General features: G+C 36.9%; 1 protein-coding gene across 4 annotated transcripts in view; it reads right to left on the bottom strand.

Annotated features, from left to right (window-relative positions):
• sgcd (sarcoglycan, delta (dystrophin-associated glycoprotein)) overlaps positions 1-24,855 on the bottom strand; it is a 274,197-nt gene that overhangs the window by 103,627 nt on the left and 145,715 nt on the right. For all 4 annotated transcript variants that reach the window (XM_008428447.2, XM_017308640.1, XM_008428449.2 and 1 more), the window contains one exon: positions 1,498-1,683. In XM_008428447.2, the coding sequence (XP_008426669.1) occupies positions 1,498-1,683 (186 nt within the window). The remainder of the gene's footprint in view (positions 1-1,497; positions 1,684-24,855) is intronic.

Consider the following 24,855-nt stretch of genomic DNA (forward strand, 5'->3'; position numbering starts at 1 on the left):
TTATGGCTTTTTAAATGAATGCCTGATAGACCGATCAGTCTTTTCTGTAAACGGTACTCATCCATATACAACATTCATATCACATTGCTCAATGGAAACATTGAAGAGATATTGAAAAATATTGAAAAAAAGAGTGTGGATGATTCAAGACCATTGGTAGAGAAACCAGAGAGCACAAAATTAGGTGCTAATTCTGTGGTTTTATATATATATAAGGATATAAATTGATTTAGCCTTTACTCGGCTATAACATTTTTAAAACAAACAGATTCCAGACTATTATTTATTAAAGATGAAGCCAAAATGGAAAACCTGACGTTTGTAATTTGTAATTTGTAATTTAGTAATTTATTTCAGACAAACCTTTCACCGGCAGTGTAGAACAAACACAAAGTACATAATAAATTTCTTGAAGACACATCACATCGGTGATTATGAGTCTGAAAAGGAGTATGAAGAAGTATAACTTATATAATCATACCCCTTTTCCAGCTGTAATTTATCACATTATTTTCAGTTTCCAATATCCTTCCTGACAAAATGAAATAATAATTGTAGTAATATTTCCTCAGCCAAATGAAAGTACTGCATGCACACACATACACATTTGTACACATACATATATACATATTCACATATACATACACCTATACACACATACATACATACACCCATATACACACCCATCTGCTTATATACAAAATACACAACTATTATATACCTTTATACATTTACCCACACCTGCACAGATCTGCACCCACTTGATGAAATCATACTTAGAGTTTTAATTCCCAGCCAGGATTATCCCCCTTGTTCTTCCTTATACCTTTGAATAATAGCTATTTTGAGACCTTTCTTAAAATATCTCATGCTTGGACTTTGCTTCAGACGTTGGACGTTGAAAAACTAAGTACACCCCCCCCCCTTAGCTTTGTTCAACTTGATCTTTATTTAATCAATAATGACACCATGGAGTCTTCTTTGTAAACTTAAATTCACATTTATGCTTAGAACCTGATTAAAAAAAAACAAAAAAAAACAACTTGTTTTCATCCCAACATTTTGTACCCTAAAAGTGAAAGGAGATGTACCTTCTCTTTAACCACCAGCAGCCTTAAAAAAGAAGAACACAGTGATGCAAATAAGAAACTAATGTACTGGTGAATGTCCAAGAGAGCTGCTGACCTCAGATCAGCACTCAACAACTAATTAATCATCCCAGAAAATATAACTGGGCCGATTTAAATATTCAAGGCTCACGCTTTCATGTCATGTGGAATCATCAGAAAATGTAGGTTACTGAAAGGATGCGGTGTTGTGTAACTCGTATGTGTAGCAGCAGCAGATTTAAAAAGAGCCGTCAGTGAAAAATGTATGCAGATGCACAGAAAAAAAATCGAGCCCATTTTTTATACATCAGACAGTAAATCAAAAATCAGAAAAAGAACGGGACACAGAGAGTCTTCCACAGCAAAAATACACAAAATATGGACTTACGATGGTGAAGTTCATGACCTTGAGGATCCAAATTGTTAGTGCCAGGTTGATCAGGATCAGGATCATTAGCAGCAGGACGAAGAAGTAAAGGCAGCGTTTCCTCCAGCCGTATATTCCCACTTTGTACACTTGTGGTTTCTCTGAACTCTGGACATTGTTCCTATGAGAGCACTGTTCCTGGGTCATCTGAGGAGACAGAGCATGAGGAATGATTATGGATGGAACAATATGCCAGCTTTTGCTGTAAAAACAAACACACATTCTTACCATGTGTTTTTTCCTAATTCCCAGTGCAAATGTCTCAGTAGGCTTTAAATAAGACAAAATTAGCATACAAGTAACTTTTCAGCAAGATATAGGTTCTTGTTTTACGTATATAAAAAAAAAACGTAATGATGAAAATTGATTAGTTCAACAGGCAGTTTTTTTTTTTACTTAAAATGTGAAAAATGTCACAAGTGAAAAAAAGGTCTCAGTGGAACTAATACTTTTTTTGTCATTAATATTAAGGATATATTGACTCAAAAGAAGCTGTACAAGTAAAACTGCTTTGCTTTGTTTTTTTACGTTTGAGGACGAGAATGATTAATGAGCTTCGTGAAAGCAGAGAGGTGTATTTGGTTCGTTACTTGTAAGTTATTTTTATTTAATATGAAGTATACAAGATATTTGCACTTGAAACTAACTTAAGATTTTGTGTTCTTGCAGTGATGCACTGATGAATGTCAGTAGGTTTCAACAACACAAATTTAAGACTGTTTCAGACTAGTATGAATGGAATTTAAGACCTGTACCAGCACAGAAATGTACAGGTCCCATAAATAAATTGTATGGATTGGCACCTGGTATTTAAGGACAACTTATTTTTCTCAATGAATTTAAGACTAACTGGTCTTAAATCCTGGTTTGACCGAGTCTGACCCTCTTGATGTCTCCATCCTCTCTTAAAGCAAGTGGAAACGGGTAAAGGGGGTAAAATATAACCTGACTTATATTTACACATACAATTTATATTTAATTTATTATTAGTACACACCAACTCTGAGACACGCTGCTCTTTAAACCTTCCTCTACTCTATCAAAATCAATAATTATTGCATTTGGGAGCCTCGTAACGGCATAAAAACAAAACTAGATAGTTTCCATCAGTCGTTTAAGTGAGAGTTTTTTTATGTTAATTGTCATTGTTATAATTATTGTGACCATTAACTTTGCTCTCCATTTTTTTCCCAAGTGAACAAGGGTGTTAAAAGAGAGGCTTGGGGGCCATTTGTGGTCCCTGGATTTATTTTGCGTGCCCTCATAACCACAGTTAAAGAATAAATCCATTAGGACATAACTACAACTTTTAAGTTAAGGTCTACTTACTAAAATCTTAGATGCTTTTCCAAGCTTTCTGCTTTCTTTGGCATGGTAAATAGAATCACATTTATGTGTAGTTTAGAGTACATTGACTTGTACTCTAAACTACACATTAGTGCACCAAATCTGCTTTTAATTGCATGTCTGCATTAAAACTTGGCTAAATAGAGCAAGTGCTTTCAAATGAAGAATGACCTAGATCCTGATTTTATTGCTTAGAATAGACTAAATATTTTTTTCAGTTTTCTTCAATAGAGTCCAGAATAACAGGCAAACTGGGCGTTTTTCATTCAACGAGGAAAACGTTTTTCTGAAGAAACCCAACACAAAGATTATGGTGAGTGTCACATCAGTGATATATGATTACCGTGATATTTGATTACTTTAATGTATATAGACTTATAATGAAACAAGACGGAGTTTCCATCTTGGACAACAGATTGATTCTCTTTCTCAATTGTCACTGTATAATTTGCACCCTGCATGATGCCACTGCTGCATTAATATCTTGTTTATTTGCATGCAGAACCATGTAGCTACATCTGCAGATTCATAGGAGCACAATTTGGCAAAAAAGACAACTAGCCTTCAATATGTAAAACCATTCACACATAAATTATTATGTCTAACGTAGCACGACTTTTAGTTGCAATAAAATCAGACTTTTGCTATTGCAACCAGGAGTCATCCTGCACAGCCTCTTTAGAGAGACATAATATATAGAACACATCTTAACAGAAGTGCAAACATAAACATTCCTGTCACACACCCACAATCCTCTTCTCTCCTTTGAGCCAATGGCCAGCCACTCAGTTTTGGCACAATGACAGACAGTTTAGTTAGCAATCGCATTGACTGATTACCCAATAAGTGGTCTATAACTCTATTATAACCCCTCCGGCCCGCTGATGTGCTGATAGTAGCGATTAATGATGATTCTAATTGTATGACTGTGAGGACGATGAGGCATTGTTCACTTCCAGCGCTGCTATAATAATGCCCTAATAACTCTGTGGAAAAATACAATTTACTGTCCAGCGCACTTTGCAGGGCAAGCCTCACACCACCAAAGCCAATCGTTTTTGACAGCCACACGCATTACCCCCTAACTGAAACAAATGGCAGAAGACAGGGCAATGGGGGGAAAAGTGCTGAAAGCTGCAGGAGATACCAACGCTGCAGTCAGCAAAACATCTTCAATCTGTGGAGGAATTTTTATTTTCTATGTGATACGAATGAACATGTTGGAAAGAGTTGAGGGCTGTGATCCGATTGGCTCCTAAGCATTTCTTACGCATACTAATGATGCATTCACACATTGATGGAAATTATGCAATATGAACCAATATGAAGAAAAGCTGCATTCACAACTATCTCAAGTAAATGCAATATATTTTACACCTATAGTTCTTTAATTTTATTCAAGTTATTTGATGAGTTTGCCTTTTCCAGCTCTTTAGTTTCTTTTCGCATAAAAAACAGTCCAAGTGAACCAACCTGCCTCTAGAAACCATGTGGCAAAGTTCAGAAGAGCCTATACACTATCACCCCCAGTGCTAAAGCACTAAGCTAATATGGTATTTACTGGAAGCTAACACTATAGCACCAGTCCAATGTGGTATTTAGAGGAAGCTAATGCTAGCGTGCTACACCAAAATAGTATTTAGCAGAAGCTAATGCTTATACCAACACCGTATTTAGTGTAAACTAATGATAAAATGTTATTCCAACATGGTAGTTAGCAAAGGGCAATGCTACAACATTACACCAACACGTCATTTAGTGAAAGCTAATGCTAACAGTGCTAAATTCAATCATTTTTATACCCACCATGCATCAATGACAACAAAATGTGTTACAACATAGTATACATTATGAATATATTTTCTCATAAAATGAAATTTCATATTTCAGTTGTGTGCAGATGTTCTGCAACTTTTAAGGTTAAACAAGCGACAGGAGACAAAAAAAATCTATCTTACAAGAATCAATGAAGCAGCAGTCAAAAATAAGCCATCAATAGTCAAAATGAGCTAAAAGTAAATAAAACAGCCCTGTATTAAAAATAATAAAAGAATCAGGTCAGAATGAAGTCCATTAAATAAATTTAAAAAAATTGATTAGAAGTCTGTAATACTCAGGAAATCATTCAGACTGAATCCGAGTCAGCTGGTTCTAAAGGTTCCGATTACTCATGCTGAATATTTGGATCAGATTTATTCAAACACCTGCTCCGGCCAATCAGACGCCAGGCTGTTTGATCAGCTTCTTGGCAGTATCCTCACAGCGACGCCATGGCCTGCACAGATTAATGAAGCTCCTGATTCTGCATCACTTGCTTTTCTCCTCTCCGACTGCGAGCGCCGGCCGCAGGAGAGATCTTCATGATACCTCCCATAACTAACCCCTGCCCTGTCCCGTCACTCGTTCAAATCCGGTCCAGTCGGGCTGACGGGAATATTCTGTTTACACCATGAAGCCCGATTATGAAGAAGCACACACACGATCCAAAGGCTGGCAGACAGGTTTCCCATTTCCTCTCCACAGATTAGTTTTGATGTTTTCTTGTCTGCTGTGACAGGCTCAGATAGCTGACCCTGAACCTGATGTGAAATGAAACAGATTATGTCAGTAAAAGCTGGTGAGCTGTTGTCAGCTACAAATATTAGTTTCAGAGGAAACTTTTCTTGTCATATATGCATTTTTAACTCTTCCAAAGGTTTGTAGAGGCAGAAAACAGAAATGTTTTTTTTTTAGTTCAGCTGATCAATTATATCAGTTAAGACACTAATCTGAAACAATTCATCAAATTAAACATGATGAATTGATTATTGAAATAATCTTTAACTAATTTAGTTATCAATTAATCATACAAACTCTTGAAATTGACATTTGCTGAACTATTATATTCAGAGGAGTAAATAAGCCAAAACTGTACCAAGGGAAATCAATACATTTTGCCGTCAAGATAAGAAACGTTCCTTGTCTGTAAATATGCTGAACCCAGGAGACCTGACGAGGTAGTTTTAGCATCACCTGGTTCAAATTCTTTAAAAAGTCCCTATTAGGCAGGTTTTGCTACCCAATTATTAATCCAAAGAATAAACAGAGTAGTAGACTATTTTTTAACTACAGATGCAGCTTTTGCTACAAATAATCAATAGTCACTACATTTTTATTTTCGTATTCAAAAAAGTTTCATTTGCTTATTTGCATCTTTTAATGTATTTCTAATATTGTGTTTAAAAGGCTTCTTACATGGTTAAATGAAAACTCTGCAGAATGTGGTAATTGTTTTTATCCAAATATTCGATTAATCATCAGAATAATTATTCTATTATTCTGATGATTAATATAATTATCAGAATAATTATATTATGCTATATAATTATAGTTGCTGTAATAATCTGAACAAATGCGTGAGAGAATTATGCTCTTTGTGTGTCCATATGAGTTGTTTATGCTTCAGGTGATTTCATTTCTGAATATGGAGTATAAATGAAGGCCAGGATGGTTGGAAAGCCTGCCAAGCGTCTCAGGTGTGAGGACAGCATGTTGGCGGTGGAGCAGCAGAACTCAAAGCGAGTCAGACGGAGCGACTTGAACACTCATGTATAAATGCATTACTGATAAGAAAAAGCCGGGTCATGACCCCGACAATCTGTACTGCAGGTAATACTGCAAAAAAATTAAATAAAAACAAACCAATATCAGACCTGCTCTCTAGGCTGCTTTCTATTTCCCCTTCTGTCTGTGACTGGAGGGTTCTTATATGAATGAACATTTTCCATATACCCAGAAATTAACTGTAAAATGTGGCTCTTATTAGTACTTTGTCTCCCATTGAAGAAATGTGTCTTAGAAGAAAAGCAACGATGCTACAATTCAACAAGGACAAACAAAATCAGTAACAATGCATACATAAAAATTAACACAAAAGACATGTATCAAGTTCTGTGCAAACAAAAGCACAGAGGTGCACAATATTAATACTATTAATAGGAATTTAATGCATGTTCAAATATATTTAATCTTTCATACAATTTGTGATCATCAGTTTTTTTTTTTTGTTTTTTGCAATTTCAGAAAATCGACACAAAAGCATTCAGTTTTTATGCTCCTCTAATCTGGAACAAGATAAAGAAAACTGCAAATCAACTGAAATACTGAGTGCCTTTATATCAAGGCTAAATATTAAATAGTTTAGAGTTGCCTTTGATTTATAATAACTGGAAAATTAATCAATATATTTGATGATGATTGTTCTTGATGGTTTTGAAGATGGAATTTCCTTGTCTCTGTAAATGTTACTCATTCCATAAGTGGCTGGTGCTGGGTATGAATAATTATGGGTTTAACTGTTCACCTAAATTTACAAAAACTGATTTCATGAGAAGTATTAAAATTTGGGATTGGCCTAGATCAAGTCCAGAAGAAAATCTGTCCTGATAGGCTGATGAGATCAGGGGAACTTGGGGAAAGGAGCTAAAAATGTTAAGTTCAGATGTGGGATGCCAGTAGTTCCAACCAAAGACGGATGGATGTAGAAAATGAATAGAACATGCTTTAATTTAAAGGTGTACAAATTTATGCAAGCAGTTTGCTGAAGCTTTTTCTTGCCAAAACGTTCCTCAAACTAACAGTGTTTGCTACTTCTCATGTAATTGGAGGATTTTAAGGGTGTAAAAAGCTTGGAAATTATTCATGAGACCCTCCCATTTCAGCAGGGAGGTTTCTCATTCCTGCTTCATTTCTGTGGTGTATCTTCTACAAAACAAACAGCAGGTCATAGTAAATAAAATGTCTCGGGAAACTGCACTGGATTTGGGATCCCAATGGTTCCTATGGAAATCCCCCAGGAGCAGGCTGTTATAAAATCGCCCAAAGGCAGGAACAGGCAATCAAAGGGAAAAAACAATGTGGGTCCTGGTGGGCCAACGGTTCCGGTACTTAACCCCAATGATGAAGTCAGCAAACCCAGTGAATAAAGTTTGAGAGGAAGCTTGGAGGTAAACTGCAGCGATTCCCCGGTTGCAAACATGCTTGAAATATTAAAAGGACATCTGAAGCAGAAAAAATAAAACAAATATCAACAGAAAGGTTTTCATAATCATTTCATTTCAGGAAAATAAATTAAATGTTTGTTAGAGTTACACTTGGTTCGGGAGCCCACTGATATTGATGGGAAAACTCACAGGAGCAGGATGTGTTAGCATTCCCAGAGGAGGGAACCAGGAATCAGAGATTATAAAGCGAGTCCCACTGGTTCCAGTACTTAACCACAGTGATGGAGTCGACAAATACAAGAACGACGATCAGATTGAGTCCCAACAGAGGAAATACACAAACAGAGCCTTACAGCTAGATGTGGTTTCCTTCAGTTGCAAACATGCTTATTAATATATTAAAAAGACTATTAAAGATGAGCTTTAATGCTTCCTTGAACAGGTTACGGTAGGCTAATGGGTTATACGAAACGTGTATTACATTTTTTGCACAAAATAATTTTGAGATGATGAGATTTTAGTCTGCTCAATTTTGAGCTCTGTTCAGAATGAGCCGATTTAGGGCCTCCTGTCGCTTTAAAGCCAGATAAGGTGCTGCTGGCCACGCCCCCCAACTCAACATTTACATCCAGCCATGAAAATGGCTGCAAACAAATGCAAAATTATTCAACTGTACATTTTTGTAAAGCAGAAGTGAAGCCTCCTGCACAACCAATAAAAATGTGGCAAGTGGTTTCTGGATGTAAGTCAACAGCAAAACACTTGAAGTTTCCAGCAGCCATTGTACAGTGCTTACAGCAGAAAGACCAGCTAAACAAACTTTCTGGAGCTCAGCTTGGGTTGCTAGGTAACAGGTTGGGCTTTGTTGGGGCTGATTTTCTAGACACCAGAAAACAACCCTACCAGTAAACAAGTAGGGTTGTTTGAAGTGCTAGAGCTTTTTTAGAAGCACTCAAATGGAAATGCAAAAAAAATTGTAAATTGTAATTTTACAAAGTAATGGAAACTCAGGTGCAACTGTAGCAGCAAATATAAAGGTTCATACAGACATTACATAAACTTTTCATATTAATTGAGTGAATGAAAAGAAAAGAAAATCAAATTAAATATTTACAATCCATGAATGGATGGTAGAACAATGTTAAAGTGTTGTAAATGTGTAGAACAATGTTTAAATGTAAAGGAATTGGATTAAAAAGATATATTTTCAAAAATGTAACAAGAAATATGGACTTGGCAGTATGAATACATGACACATGATCAGAACCTGCTTCCTGACGAGCAGATTGGAGTTCTAATCAAAAGCCCCAAGTTTTAGTAATATGCTTATTTCTGGTTTGTCTTTGCCACATACACATGCTGTCACGCCGTACATACACTTTTCTCACAAAGTGTGTCACAAATCAAATAAATGCAGCGCAGTAATGATATATAACTGCTCTCTGCTTTGTGCAGACTCTCTATGCATGCACAAAGAGCAACTGATAGCTTTCCAATAAAGTCTGAAAGGACACGCAGGCCGGGGAAACTAAATGGTGCTTGGTGGGAAGCTAAATAATGGCCACTCTGACCAGCGTGAAGGTGTGTGTTAAGAAAGTGGAGCTGAGGAGAAAGAAAATAAGTGGCAAATTGGTGGCAAATCAAATCATTGGCCTTTGCGCCCCCCCGCATCCCTCTTGGTGCCGTCCAACGGTGCCACTCATTGAGCCAGCTATTCATGCACAGAGCGGCTAGAAAACCCAATAGTCCACAAACAAAGCCTGTCTCTGATTAGGGAGAGAAATGAGGATTTACAAAATGTTATTGGTCAATTCTGCTGCCAAATAGCCAAGCAGTTCTCCATTAGGACTTTTATAGATGCAGTGTGAGGCTGATGGCCGCTGCCAATATATAGACCATTACTGGAGGTGGCACGCATTCTGACTTTATAAATACACAAGCTAGCTACAGCCATTAGCAGCAACTCCTGGGCCAAAAGGGATGTGGGGGGAAAAAAAAGAAAAAAAAAAGGCTGAATGGGAATTAAAGAAGAAATTTCCATGAGCAGAGGAAGAGATGTAAAAATGGATAATGGATGTAGCTGCTCCATAAACGTCTTCCAGGCAACACAGACTGCTGCCAGGTTTTCTCTGGTCTGAATGTCTCCCTGAGTATCTGCTGCTTGTTTCAGAATAACAGTGACGCCCAACGCATGGAAACATCCGGAAACATCCACAGGATGATCCAGATCTGGAGGTGGGAAAACATTTGAATTTCTTAACTGTATTTCCTGCAGTCTACAATTAGTGTTCATCCATCCATTGATTTATGTAACGTACCATCCATCCATCCATCCATCCATCCATCCATCCATCCATCCATCCATCCATCCATCCATCCATCCATCCATCCATCCATCCATCCATCCATCCANCCATCCATCCATCCATCCATCCATCCATCCATCCATCCATCCATCCATCCATCCATCCATCCATCCATCCATCCACTGCCAGGTGATAAATTGGATACACTACATAGTGACACTTGATTAGCCAATGACTATTCATTGATGTCGAGATCAACAGATTCTAGAGATTTATATATTTATAAATGCTATGTTACTGCATTCAAGAGCTTCGTGCTTTTCTGCCACCTGATAACCATTTCCAAATAATTTTCCTCTGACACCTTTCTAAAAACCCAAAAGACGTTGTGAAAAAGCAGCCTAAATTTTAACAACCCGCCCAAAGCTGTTTTTTTCCAGCCCAATCTGACAAAACTGCATGTGAAATAAGTAATAAAGAAACTGAAACAGACAAAAAAACAAAGCAAAACAATATGTTGACTTCTTTGCTCAAACATGCAAAAATAAACTGCAACAAACCTTTCAAATTATTAAAAAAGTACAATTAGTTATTCTAACTAAAATTTAAAAATACACCACACAAATGATAGAATTAGACTGAATAGATCGGCCCTTAAGGTCACAATTCCGGATCTAGAGTTGTTTTCAATATCTGGACTGATATTATCATCAGTTCGGTGCATCTCTAGTCCTAACTGACTGAGTTTGTTTTACATGTCAGGGTGTTTTTAACACTTCGTTCCAGGAAGGACGAAGTGTTAAGCGTTTTTCTAAACCAACGATGTGTTCCTTTTTTCTAGTGATCTAAAGTTTAGTTCAGACACCATGAGGAGGGACATCAGTCAGATCCACCAGTCAGGACCCTCTATGCCAGGTCTGAAGCTTACAAGTAACCGCTTTGTTTTTAAATTAAACAGTTTGTTCAGTCTGATTCGGCACATTAGAGGGATATATTCCCAGATGTGAGTGAACAAGCGAGAAATGTGAGGAATTCCCAGCACAGCTTCAGAGTTTAGTAGAAATACAGCTTGTTAAGAAGAAATGGGGCTGAAAACAAGGAGAGACGGCTAATGTTTGGGTAGAGAGTCCTCTCAGATCAGAGAGAAGCACAGTGACAGGTCAGCAGTGCGCCGCTCGCCTTTATCCCACCAGAGGCTCGCCGATGCTAAATTGCCTGTCTCTTTTCCCCTCCTCCTCCTCTCATTCCCTCTCCGCCCCCTCCTCCTCACTGTTAGAGGCTAACGTCTTAATCATAATTGTGTCATGAACCATAAACACTCATATGCTCTGCAGTGGAAGCACCCTCGAGGGGAGAACTGGTGCTGAATAATAACAACAATAACTTTGTTTGCAGAGCAGTTGAACCGAACTTCTCAAGGCTTGTTTGTGTTCATACATATTGACGAAAAGCGATAAGGGCGGAGTGAGAATGTAAAACAGTGATTGCATAAACAGGGTTCCTTAGGAAATTAACACTAGTAAAAATATTCAAACCTTTTTGAACTTTAAATACACTCCTCTATCACAAAAAAAAACAAAAAAAAACATTAGCGTTACATCCTGAAAGCCAAATATGATGAATATGCAGATTATGAGAGCGTTTATGACTATAAACAAAAAGTTGCTTGTTGTCCCAAATACCAATAGATGTGTGGCCACTTCATGCACAAAAAAGAAATAAATTAATTTAAAAAAACACGGATTAACCACCTTGGATATCTCCAAAAATTCTCTAAAATATACCACAACTCAAGTCTCAGATATAAGGTAATAAACAACTCCAACCTGAGGGAAGTGAATAAATCAAAGTTCACTCTTTAGCTACTGCAACAAGGAGTCAGACCCTCAAAGCAATTACTGGTGTTATTTGTGAGCATAAAGTTGATTGAATAAAATTATTTGTCAGATAGCAAACTAATCATAATTAGCTGCAACTTTGTCTGAATAAAATGAACAAATGTGTTTTGTGTTCACCTGCCTTATGATATTTTAACTTCCATTTTTCATGTGTAGCATTCTCTTGAAGTATGTTTTTGCTCTGGTGGCCTCTATCTCAAAGTGGTTAGACAGGAAAGTAGGTAATAAGAGAGGGGGAAGACATATGGCAAAGGTCATGAGGCCAGGACTCGAACCTGTGACGGCTGAGTCGAGGGCTTACAGACGTTTAGTTAGTATCAGGTGTAATTATATTTTAAAGTGTAGGACCTGGGTCAAACTCAATGCATGGTGTAGCATAAAGAAATGAGAGCGCTAATGCCATTGTACATGATTGTGCATCTAAAAATGTTGGTCAGAACTGGAGCAAAACATTCCAACAGTTTCTCTGAATTCTGACATAATTTCAGGGTTGTGGATGACAGCTTTTGTCACAAAATAGCCTTTTCCATTTCAGTGAGCTATAGACAAACTGAACTCACAACATGGAACTTTTAAAACACTGAATGGAGTGCCAGTTTGTCAGGTCTACAAGCTCCACAGAGATTAGTTTTGACTACTTCTGACTATCACTGATCCATATTTGGTAGACAGTGTATCATACTCTGATACTTTCCAAACATACTGTCATCACAGTAAGACAACTTTCATCTGCAGCTTCAAATATGAAAATAAATACAGCTCTTTGTGAACAAAATACCAAACAGCACAAATAAAACATCATCGTTGTTGTATTTTCAATGACCATGTAAATAGAAACATATAGAAATACAGTAGGTTAAATCCACTGTTTTCATAATTTTGTCTTTCATCAAACAGACGAGAAATGGAAGAAAAATCCTGCTCACAACATCCAAACCTGCTTTGGAAACTGTTTAGTGAAGAAAGATCCATGTCCACTTTATGTAACATAAACCTTCTGAAAAATGGGATAGGAAATTAAGTCTGGACAGATTTTTCTGTATTTTCTTCTTGTCTTCCATCCTAAAGTTTTCAGATCATTAGAGAAACCATGAAATCTGTTTTGTTAAAGGATATTTCTGCTTAAACATTGGAAGTAAAACCAATGACACCTCTCTCTCTAAGATGTCCAAAGAGTCCTGCCTGTGTTCCTTGATGGTTACTGATTTTACTTGTTGAAAAATTTGCCCTGACAAATTTTCCAACAAGCCTAAAAGCTTCAGGATACCTGTGAGACTGGTTTCAGCTGCAGAGTGAATTTCTGTCAGAAAGACTGTTCTACTTTGGTGAGCGCTGCAGACCATTGCTCTTACCTCAAAAGATCTCCAGGGAGAGTCAAGAGTGAGCATGAAAAAAGGGACATACTGGCAGACAAGATGTCTGAGCTAATGCTGAACTTTTATTCTGCCCAAATAAGATTTAGTGAGTTCACATAAGCCACAACCTGGAGAGATTTCACTCTCCATGCTCTGAATAATACAGGAACACTTACAAAGCAAACACTCAAGGTTCACACTGCCGATATTTAAAGAAAACACTCTCATACTGTCAGATAGATCCTGCACAGCCCTATATATCTTAATAAAACCCTTAATGTCTGCCCTGATTACTTACTAATGCAGATCCAACACTCTGTGGTAGACCACTGAAGAAAATAGCAGCTCGTAATAACTTTCTGGTGAGCTGCAGATACCAGGGAAAGAAAGAATCAAAGACCTTCACAATCTGCACAAAGTCATATCATTAGATTCTTACCACTGCAGGCAATGAAACATCAGAGTGTTTATCCTTTTATAAGAAACACACATTTGCAGTGAGATAAATATGACATACTTTCTCTTTTTGCTGCAAAATTATGAATGAATTCTATGAAAGGTAAACATGACTCACAGCTTCCTAAGTCAGAATGAACTGCTGGCAGCAGAGTGTATCAAGGGACTAAAAAATTTACCTGAATCAGAATCAAATAATTAGATCATTAGCCAAACTTAATTATAATTTAATTGCATACTAAAGAGATAGTTCAGCCACTGGATTTGGATGTGTTGGACCTGAAAGTTGCTGGACATCAACTTCTGAAGAGACAACTGGACTACAGGCAGAACTGTAAGCAAAGAGTACTGGTAACTAAATCGATCAGAAGAAGATTCCCATGAGCTCATCCAAGCATTATCTAAGACCTGGACACTAATGCATCTCGCTTTGCCAGAGCTGACAGCCAATGAAGAGTTATGGAGGCTTTGGAGCGTGTCTGTATACTGGTCCAGAAGGAGAAAGCGCCATCAGGAACTCATTGTACTCTTGGAACTCAGAAACTCTTGCTGAATTTCTGATTACCTGAATTGGAGAAACTTTGTGCTTGTAATCCCAGTCTCCAGTGTACCAGTAGAAGGTGGAATAATCCTTCAGAACAATTTGGGTCCATACGGGGCAGGAGGGAGTTGTGAGACGGCGCATTCAGGCCACAGCAGGTGGATCGTTCATATACATTGTTTTATGATAAACTGCCTAAATAGATTATTTAGGTCTTTATCTTCATGTTTCTGTGCAAACTGACATTTTCATGTAAATTTGTTTAGCTCTGCATTATTTGGCCTAAAACCGTCTCAGTACTGGCCTGATTGACCACTGCATAACCACACAGCAAAAATACAAAATATCAGCAGATAATTTTGTTCTAGTTTCTGGTGAAAATCTCAGAACACTTGAAATATAATAACCCCACTTGGCCATGGCCCTCAGTGTCGCTTAGGACTTTTACAAAAGTCCCACTTAGGACTTTTACAAAACTTGTCAGGGGGACTATCCTGTCACCAGGGGGCTAGTTACATTTTAAGAGCAATTGCTTGATTTCACTGTTGTTCCTGTGGTTTTTATTTTTGTCATTTGCTTGATGAGTGATGGCACAATTTAGATTCTCCGTTCAGCTTATTTGGACTGATTATTACTTAAGATGAATGAAAATTAAACACTATTAAGATTAAATGTCAAAATGGAAACCACCTTCCTGGAAATCTGAGAAACTTTCACCAATAAATGGTACAATTAGCAGAAATTGGAGCTGATATGTAGATAAAAGTACTATTTAATGGGTTATGAGCTTTTAAAATCTGTTACACTCCTTTGCTGTTATTTTATTAATAAGATCCCAATTTAAAAAAAGAAGTCATAAGTTTAAGACAACAAAGTTTGAAATCTGAGCCGACGACATTTCTCTGAACTCGACGAGTAAATTAGTGTTTGTTTACAGCTGAGGAAGACGCTCAATAGTATTGAACAGTCTGGGATTCAGTCCATATCTTCATGTTCAGATGTATGGAAGTCAGATCGGCTCAAAGTGAAGAAGTTTCTTAGCAGTCTGCAATCAGTTACTATGGGGACGAGAAAGACCTTTATAATTATAGACTGGCAGTCCTCTTTATTAACAGAAGAAGGGGGTGACAGTGCCGGCCGATATCAGCTATCATTGTGACTTTTCATTTATGTTTCAAAAGTGTTTTTACGCAAAGTGCTGCACAGCTCTGTGTTTCAGTGCAGACAGACTCTAATGAAGAGGCTGCTGAAGCAACGGATTCAGAGAAGTAAATGCAAAGTATGAAACCTGAAAATGCTGGAAACTGAAAAGTAAACATTGGATAACAATCTACAGAAAGAAAAGATGCATTTCAGACATAAAAGAGCATCTCAGAGTGTGAGCAGAGGAGGATGAAGGAGCCTATGACACTTCTGACACAGGATTGGGAAGTTAAGAGGGAGGATTTGTTGTCGACTTTGAAGCTCTGGAGCGGAAAAAGATCCAAACAGGTTGGGTGGGAAAGGATTTATTTTCAACCACCAATCTGACTGATGAAATCCGCTTTGGTATATGTTCTGATTCCCACACAGTCCAAACCTCATATCTCAGCTGAAATGATTATAAGGCCGCCTCTTAAAGGAAAATGTTCGACTATGAAAACCTTTCTATAGAGGAAATCTTATAAACTGATCAAACACACCAACTGTCATTGTTCAGGTCTCTGAGCCATATCTTCCTTAGCATGAGACTTGCGAGTTTGTTTTGGTTGTATTTACCCAGAATGCCCCGCGCTACAGTCCACTTCCTGCTTTTGGAGCGCTCTCCAGTCTGCTTGCATTCACATTATGCACCAGAGTTCACTTTTTTGGTCCAGATCAGCAGTTCTATTCCATTCTCACACCTCCCAAATGAAACAGACTTTGTGTACAAACAAACTACAGTTGGATTAAAGCAGACTAAAAGGGCCTGATGGAAATACACCCTTACATTTCCAGTGTTATCGGTTCTTTCAGACTCATTTTTGAAAAGAATTTTAAAACAAATACTTTTAAATTGAATATAGGATTAATATGACAACAGAGCGGCTGCACAGTGGCGCAGTTGGTAGAGCTGTTGCCTTGCAGCAAGAAGGTTCTGGGTTCGATTCCCGACCCGGGTCTTTCTGCATGGAGTTTGCATGTTCTCCCTGTGCATGCGTGGGTTTTCTCCGGGTACTCCGGTTTCCTCCCACAGTCCAAAAACATGACTGTCAGGTTAATTGGCCTTTCCAAATTGCCCCTGTGTGTGCATGGTTGTGTGTCCTGTGTGTCTCTGTGTTGCCCTGCGACAGACTGGGGACCTGTCCAGGGTGTACCCCGCCTCTCGCCCGAAACGTTGGCTGGAGATGGGCACCAGCACCCCTCCCGACCCCACTGAGGGAAAAAGGGTGCAAGAAAATGGATGGATGGATGGATGACAACAGAGCACAAGCAGAGAGAAAAAGGAAAAGCCCATCAATTTATGAGTTAAATATGAAGCTTGTAAAAACAGACTGTCTGGATACACACAGATAAACAGTGTAGTGTATGGATGAATCCATTTAAAAATATTAGTCTGTTCTTCATCACTTTCAGCCAAAGTTATTAAAAGAATCACTGTGGAAGGTTCAGTCACAGGCTCTGTGAGCTGTCAGTTAGCTATGTATTATAGCCAAATGCAGCAAATTCACCAAAATCTGTTTAAAAAAATAACCATCTATTTGTACAACATTACAGTGAAAACAACTGCTTCACTATGAAAATAGCTAAAACTTTATTTTCATTATCAAGAACACCAACTGTCAGACAAAGTGTGTGTCGTTGAAGGCCTTCCTTTCTCAAACAGTGTGTTAAAACCGTTTACCACCTGCTCTACCACAAACTGCATCGGTTTGGGCAGCAGACAACATACAGCATGTTTGTGTTTATCTGACAACAGATTTGCAGTGTGAACTACAAACATCCAGAATCACAAAGCAGACATGACATAAGAAACTGCACTAAAGATAAAAATAAAATAAAATGAAATAAAAATTAGGACCATAAACCCACACTCCAAAGTATTTTTGGTCTAGTTTCTTGTGCAAATATAGCAGTCTTGAAATAAGACTGAACTAACGTAAAAGCATGTTTGAATTAGGTAAATAATTCCATAAAACTGGTTAAGAATACTTGGTCCATTGGCACTTTAGTACACTTGTAATAAGTCATTTATCCCATAAGTGAAAAAAAAAAAATCAAAAAGTGGAACTAGTATTTTTAATAAATATTAGTTAATTACTTGCCTACAACAAGCTCCTACCACTTGCTTCAAAGTTGCTTGTAAGTTAGTTGTCTAATTTCAAGTCCACTAAAATATTTCCCCTAGAAACTGGACCAAAAATACTTTATAAGATTTAGGGTTTTTTTTTTGTTTGTTTTTTACTGTTCATGATGAATTGAGTTTATTTAAGGTGAACTGAGTTGCTGAACTAAATGCACTTTTCTATGCTAATCTAATTTATTGAATATGTGCATATGTCAAAGTATATAAAAAAATAAACCTAAAACATGACATTAAAACACACCAGCAGACCATAAAGCCTGCAGACTGAAGGGAAGGAAGGTCACTATCTTGTCACAGAAGTAGATTTAGGACAAAATCATTCTTTATGTTACATGTAATTTCATTCTGGACGAAAATACTTTGTATAATTCTCCGTATGCGAGGAGCGACAAGCTGACTGATGGTGTTTTTAACTTCACTTAAAGATGGTTTTCAGTAAAAGTCTGCGTCACCGGCTGCAGACTGCGTCCATCCCACGGCATCATTATTATAGGTGCTCAGCTGCAGCTGTCCATCTTCTCTGATGCCGGCTAAACATTCATTTGTATGCATGCTGCTCCGTTGTTTGGGAGCCCGCCACCATTTAGAACAACAATTTTTATACTAAGTGGCAATCGGTCATGTTGTACCCTCTCAGGGACGTGACAGAGGAAACCGACAGAGGTGGGTGTGCAAAGAGAGAAGCAGGAAAATTAATGGCAACAGTGAAATACAGATGGCATTTTAAAAAAATTAAATAAAGGAAGCAAGAAAGAGCTCCATTTAAGAATAGAAGTAAATACAAAAATCCTTTGGTGTCCATAGACAATGACAAAAACAAAAATATAAACCTTATCTTCTAATCACTTCCTTTTATGGCATTAATCAAAATTACTTTGTTAAAGGTTTTCTAAAGACTAAAAATGGGGCTAGAGGTTGTCAAGATTTTAACCCCCCCCCCAGCAAATGTTATATTAATATTAGAAGAAGAACTATAGAATAAAAAAAAGACAAAAGATAAATAAAAATAGTCAAACTGACGCTAAAATTCAAATAGAACTTTAAGCAAAATTCAGACAGGACTTTTCATAAAGAAAATAACTTGTATTTTACATCTTGTTTTGTGATTAAAATCATATTTGAGGTCAAATTTAATTAAAATAAAGTAGAATTTTTAATTTCTAGAAAAAATATATTCTAAATGTTTCAAATAAAGAAGTCTGAATTACTCTTTCAAAAATCAAGTGGTTATATTCACAATAAAGTCAAAGTTTTATAAATAAAAGTACAAAAAGGTTAAAACACCCTGGCTAAATGTTTTTTTTGCGTGTAAAACCAATATTTTATATGTGCTACTGACAACAGATGCACTACCAGTAGGATGTATGGAAGGATTTTGGTGACCAAGAATATTGATCACCAAAATCAAAAAGCTTTTCCAGCACCTTTATTTCTCAACCAGTCATATTGGTCATCAATGCCAAATGAAATGTCAACATCTTAAATTCTCTCCCAATAAAAGTCTAAGACAAACCACTAATCATCAAAACCAAACTGTCCATGTACCACAACCAAACTATTTCCATCTACTATTTATAGTTAAAGACAGAGTGAACTATTGGCCTGCAGCCAGTCTACCCAACTCCTTTATTCTGTATTTGTTCCCTAAAACAGCATTAGACAGTTACATTGATCACCGTCAAATGGTTTAGCCAATGCCTTCACTTTTCCTCTTATCATAGTCCAAAACTGAAACATTGGTGACCAAAGCCAGTGACTTCTTAGAATCAAGCGGCTAGCTACCTCAAACTCAAGTCACCAAGTGAATTCTGGGTATAACAAACAATAATCAAAACTCAATAATATAGTCTGAAGTTTCATCTTGAACACTTTTTTCTAACTCTTCTATGGTATGTTAACCAAATCTGAAAATATTGAAGCTGATAACATAAGATTTCTCCATGGGAGAAGAAGGACAAGAGGTCTTTGCTATGCACATCTTGGTTTTTGCCTGGTATTGGTGCCTTTTCTTCTGCTTTGACTTATTTTTCAGAAATATCATCTTAGTTTTTTCAAGCTAAGGGTCATTTTCTGACAGCAATGAAGTTATAAAATTTTTCTGTAAATGCTACTACTTCACTTGAAGTTTATTTTAAAGTATCTTAAGATCACATTTGTCTTTCTTGACTAAATGTTCTTGAGGATTTTGAAGAAAACAATGAAAAGAAAAGGTCAAAGCATTTATTTTCCCATATATATATAGGAAGATAGACATTGTAGGAAGTCTCTCAAACTGGGTTCTGACTCCAGAAGCATTCAGTCAATTTTGCAGGTGAAATGTTCAGGGTGAAATAGGCTATTTGGTTTCAATCACTGAAAATAACAGGTGAAATTTCAATCTGAGTTTCACCAGTGATTTCCAGAAAAATATGACAACCCTGCCTGGAAGTATTGAGATGAACCACAAAGAAACCCTGAGCAACAATTTGGAGTTGCTAAAACTGCTGAACACAGAATGCACAGTCACACTGTGAGAAACACCAGCAATTAGCAGAACGAGCCAATTTGCATCAAACAAACATTTATCTGCCAATCAGACCTCTAACCAGATCACAACTTGTATTACCTGGCTTTGTTGTCCAAAGGAGTTGATTACAGTCATTAAAACTCAGCAACATTTTACATTGTGAGTAAAAATAAAGTAAAAATCTCAGCTTTTAGTTTGACTTTGCTAAAATGTGATAATGTGTCACATTTTAAATTTGTGATTGCGGGAACTCATACTGAGTGCAATCAGTGAATAAACTGGACAACACTGCTGTAATGAATATAGAAACACTCATTACCCAAACTGCTAGTGTTCAGTGCTAAGTGAGAAGAGAAAAACAACTTTTGTTGTTAATTAATTCCTCTCTTTGTTTATATATTTATGGTAGGAGGTATTTTTAAGCAGAAACATTTTGACTGGAATCCAATTAGACTTGTTTCTGTTTGATCACAGCCTAAATAACCACTAAATAGTGTATTTCACCATTTGTCATGTTAAACAAATTCAAATCACACTTTTAAATGACATATCTGATGGTGCAAATGAGCTGCAAATTAACCACTCAAACTATAAATGATACAACACATTTGTATGTGGTACAGTAAAAATAGTGCCCATATGTTTTAAGTAAAAAAGTAAATACAAATAAAAAAAAAATCAACATTTTGGATTTGTCTTCAGTATGCCAGAAACAGCAAGTAAACATTAAGTTTTCAACATGTTATGTTTTACATGCTATAAGACACAACAGGCAAAGTTATATTTAACAAGCTAATAAATACAACAGCTGATCTTAGCAAGAATAGTTAAATGTTATGTGCTCAAACATTAGCATTCTAATGCAAATTTAAATATGTACTTTGAATTGTTGAAAACTAAGTTCAATAATTCCCTGATACGCAGAAGCAGCTGGTTATCCCAATCCCCTGCTTATTAATTAATGTGTGTAGTGAAAAAACTAGAAGCAGAACTAGTGAATATTTTAACCAGATTGACATTCTGAAGGAATAATAGAGCATTATTATGCAGAATTTTTAACAATAACTAAAACACCACCAAGACACATGGAAAAACAGAGTTTAAAATTACATTTGTTCCATAGATAAATGACCACAAATACTAAGATGTATTTAGTCTGCTGTGTTTTATTGTTCTACTCATATTTCAAAGACAAATCATATTTCAGAGACAACCGGTCTGTTATCAATCAGTTGTTTACCAGTCTGTCAAAGGAAACCTTATTTTGTTAAAAAAGTATCCTGAATATGCCTGATTCCAGTATAAGTTACTTGGAAAAATAAAGGTCTGCAAATCTGTATAAACTGAGATACAAGAAGATTACAGAGGTACTTAGCAGTAAATCTTTAAAGACACAGACCCAGAAGTATAGTGTTGATTCAATCTTTTGTAAAATGGTGAATCATCCATTCAGAAATGTTGATACTGCTTGATTCAACCATTCAAATGTACCACTCAGAATTACAATGCATGTTTCACATAAATGTAAAAGTCAGGTAAAATGTGACATGACTACTATGGTTCCAGACACTTTGAAACTATTGAATATGTATCTGAGTAGCACAAATATGATTTTTTTGGAGGGATGAAAAAGTCTAAATTGGACCATTTAAACTGCCACGTAAAAGTTGTGTTGCATTTGTCTGTTGCCAAGATACAAATCTTAAGTAAACACACACACACACACACACACACACACACACACATTGCAACGCACCAACATGAATTTACTAACAAATGACAAACTTCTACTTCAAGTAGAAAAGAAGTCAGTTGGTCCACTGCCATCCATTTTACATCTGATCAAAACAAGTTGTCTTCTAAAGACTTATGTTTATAGTCCAAAATCACCACTTTAGTTTTAAACCTAGAGGAGGAAAAAGCATCTAACCCAGTGAGTTACTTAGCAGGGAGGTGCTACTCATCAAATTCACTGATAAACTAAAATATTTTTCATTAGTGATCCAAGAATAAACTGTTGCTGTCCATCAATCTGCAGACAATTTTTAAGCACTGTTTTTTAAGGCTGTTTTTATGAACAGTAGAAACCTAAATGGAAGAACAAAAATGGGCAAATGGTGAATCTTGAATAATATGTGCCCTTTAAGAAGGTCACGTACAAATAAAGCTTGGCAAACCTCAATGAACTGAAGGATTGATGGGAAGAAAAGAGGGCCAAAACTCCTCCACAATGACTTGAGAGGCTAATGAAGTTTCCCAGAAAACCTTGAAGTTTTTGCTGCTGAAGGTGTTTGGTTTAAAAACGTTGCCGTGAATGTGTGGAAAAACCAGTGAGAATGAAGAGAGGCACAACATTGTATCTTCTTCCAGCAAACCTCTAATTAAGATAAACAGCAGTTTTCTTCCTGTGTTTGAGCCCATGGAGCTTCATCACAAAGACTTAAAGGGAAGCAGATAGGAAACAGCAGCCACATTAAGTCTATTCGGACGTGATGTTTAAGTTGTTTATACACTATTGTATGCAACCTGTCTTTATATTAAATTACTGCAGTTTATATTGGTGTTTAATGTTTGCATCTTTTGAAACAGAGTAAATGCAGTGTTTTCCCATGAGAAGTCTGCACAAACAGAAAGATGTTCAGTATATAGACTGATCCCATTCCACGATTTTAGAGCTGCAGAGTGGAAACATATCACTGCAGACAGAGGTGAAAATCTGAAGCTGTCTGCAGACGGAGACAGACAGTCAGGGACGGGGGGCTGGGATGTTTGTAGCTGTGACTCTGTTCCAAATATAACTCTGTGTGGACCTGCAGCTGCTGTGGGACCAGAAACAGGTGGGATGTTTGACATGTCCGAGTCTCAGAGGAGCTCTGGACTTCTTCCTTGCTGCAGCAGCAGAGAGATGAGAGAAGACAGAGCTGGCTGGAGATTCACACTTCTTCTCTTCATTTTACAACACCACACACAACCATTACACAATCTTTAAAGGGAATCTATTATACACAAGTCACATTTCCAAATTTTTGCACTTGGTTTCTACTGCTTCTACAAACAGCTCAAGCACAATGAAAACCACAGGAAGCATGAATAAAGCTGGTTTGAATCAAAGCCGAAATGATCATCTAAAGTGAATCAAATTGCAATATATGTGTTACATTGCCAGATGCACAGAACTATGAAAATGGATTTTTCTTCAAGCTGTGTATTTTTATAAGGCTAAGTTTTTACAAACATGTGCTTCAAACTGTTAAAGTTATGAGGGACAATGGTCAGGCAGTTATTGGTATTTGTATACAGACATCTTTATGTCTATGAAAATAAGATGCAACCTGCATGTTAAGATGAAGCTCTTCAGCATGATTCATTTATTCACGGTGAAACATGTTCATGTTCAGAGATTAAACATCTTAGACCAGATTTCAGCCTACATGAACCAAAGAGCTGCTCTCCATTTTTCTTATTTTACTTTCATTTATGTTTCGCCCCACCATGTGGGTTTCAGTTTCCCTTCATTCTTTTAATCTGTTTTAATCTCCTCTTTGTTGGTGCGTTCCTTCTTTTTCACATTACTCTTTCCTTCCTTATTTCCTTATAAAAGTTTACATTTCTGTCCATCCATGTTTCCTTTCTTATAAATGTTCGCCCTTTTCTACATTTCCTCCTTATTTCCTTCCCTTTAAATGTTCACTCGTCCTTACTTATGTTTACATTTCATTCCATTCTTCCTTCCTCTTATGTTCTTCTTCCTCCCTTCATTGCTTCCTTCTTTTGCTACTGCATTATTTTCCTTATACACGTTTACATTTCCTTCCTTACCTTCCATCTTTTTTCATAGATTTGTTTTTATTTCTTGCTTCCTCTTCAATTTTCTTCCACTCTCTCATTTCTTAACTCATTTATTTGTCAAGTGTTACTTCATTCTAAATTCACTCTTTGTGATATTAATCACCAACTTTAACTGCTCTTTTGATGTAGAGGGTCAAAGGTCATGTAAGTTCAGGACCAGAGAGTTCATTTCTGCATGCATTTTTTAAAGTAAAAATACAATTTCTTTAAGTGCAGAACTCTATTCTCTAGGAGTTTCAACAACAAAAACTAATTTAGAGACATTTAAAAGTTACAGCCCCTGTCCTGCACTACTGATATAAAGAATTAAAGCTACCTAAAATATTAAAGACCTTGCTTGACCCAGAAAAAAAGTTATGCAGGAGCGGCTGTCTCATTTAGTTTGTGATTTGCATATTTCATCTAGAAAACTGTCCTCAATGAAGAGCATGAACTCTCTGTATTCCAATAAGTGTAATGAAGCGTGGCCAGACGATGGTTTCGTCACGCTTGTAAAGTCTGCAGAAAATCTCAGACAAAAAAAGGAGGGATAATGAGTTCTTCTGAAATCTCTCTGTGGTATATCTGGTTCTGAAAGTTTTCTAAGTGGAGATAAACAAAATCCCAAGAGTGTAATTTTAGGAGTACAGGTAGGTAGTAGGTGGGTACCTGTACCCATCCTGACTACAACATCAGGAAAAAGGAGCATGAGAAACTGGAGAAATACCACGACCTCAGAGAGGAACTGGAAAAGACCTGGAAGGTGAAGACCACA

This window comes from Poecilia reticulata, linkage group LG14 (assembly GCF_000633615.1).
Source record: "Poecilia reticulata strain Guanapo linkage group LG14, Guppy_female_1.0+MT, whole genome shotgun sequence".
NCBI lineage: Eukaryota > Metazoa > Chordata > Actinopteri > Cyprinodontiformes > Poeciliidae > Poecilia > Poecilia reticulata.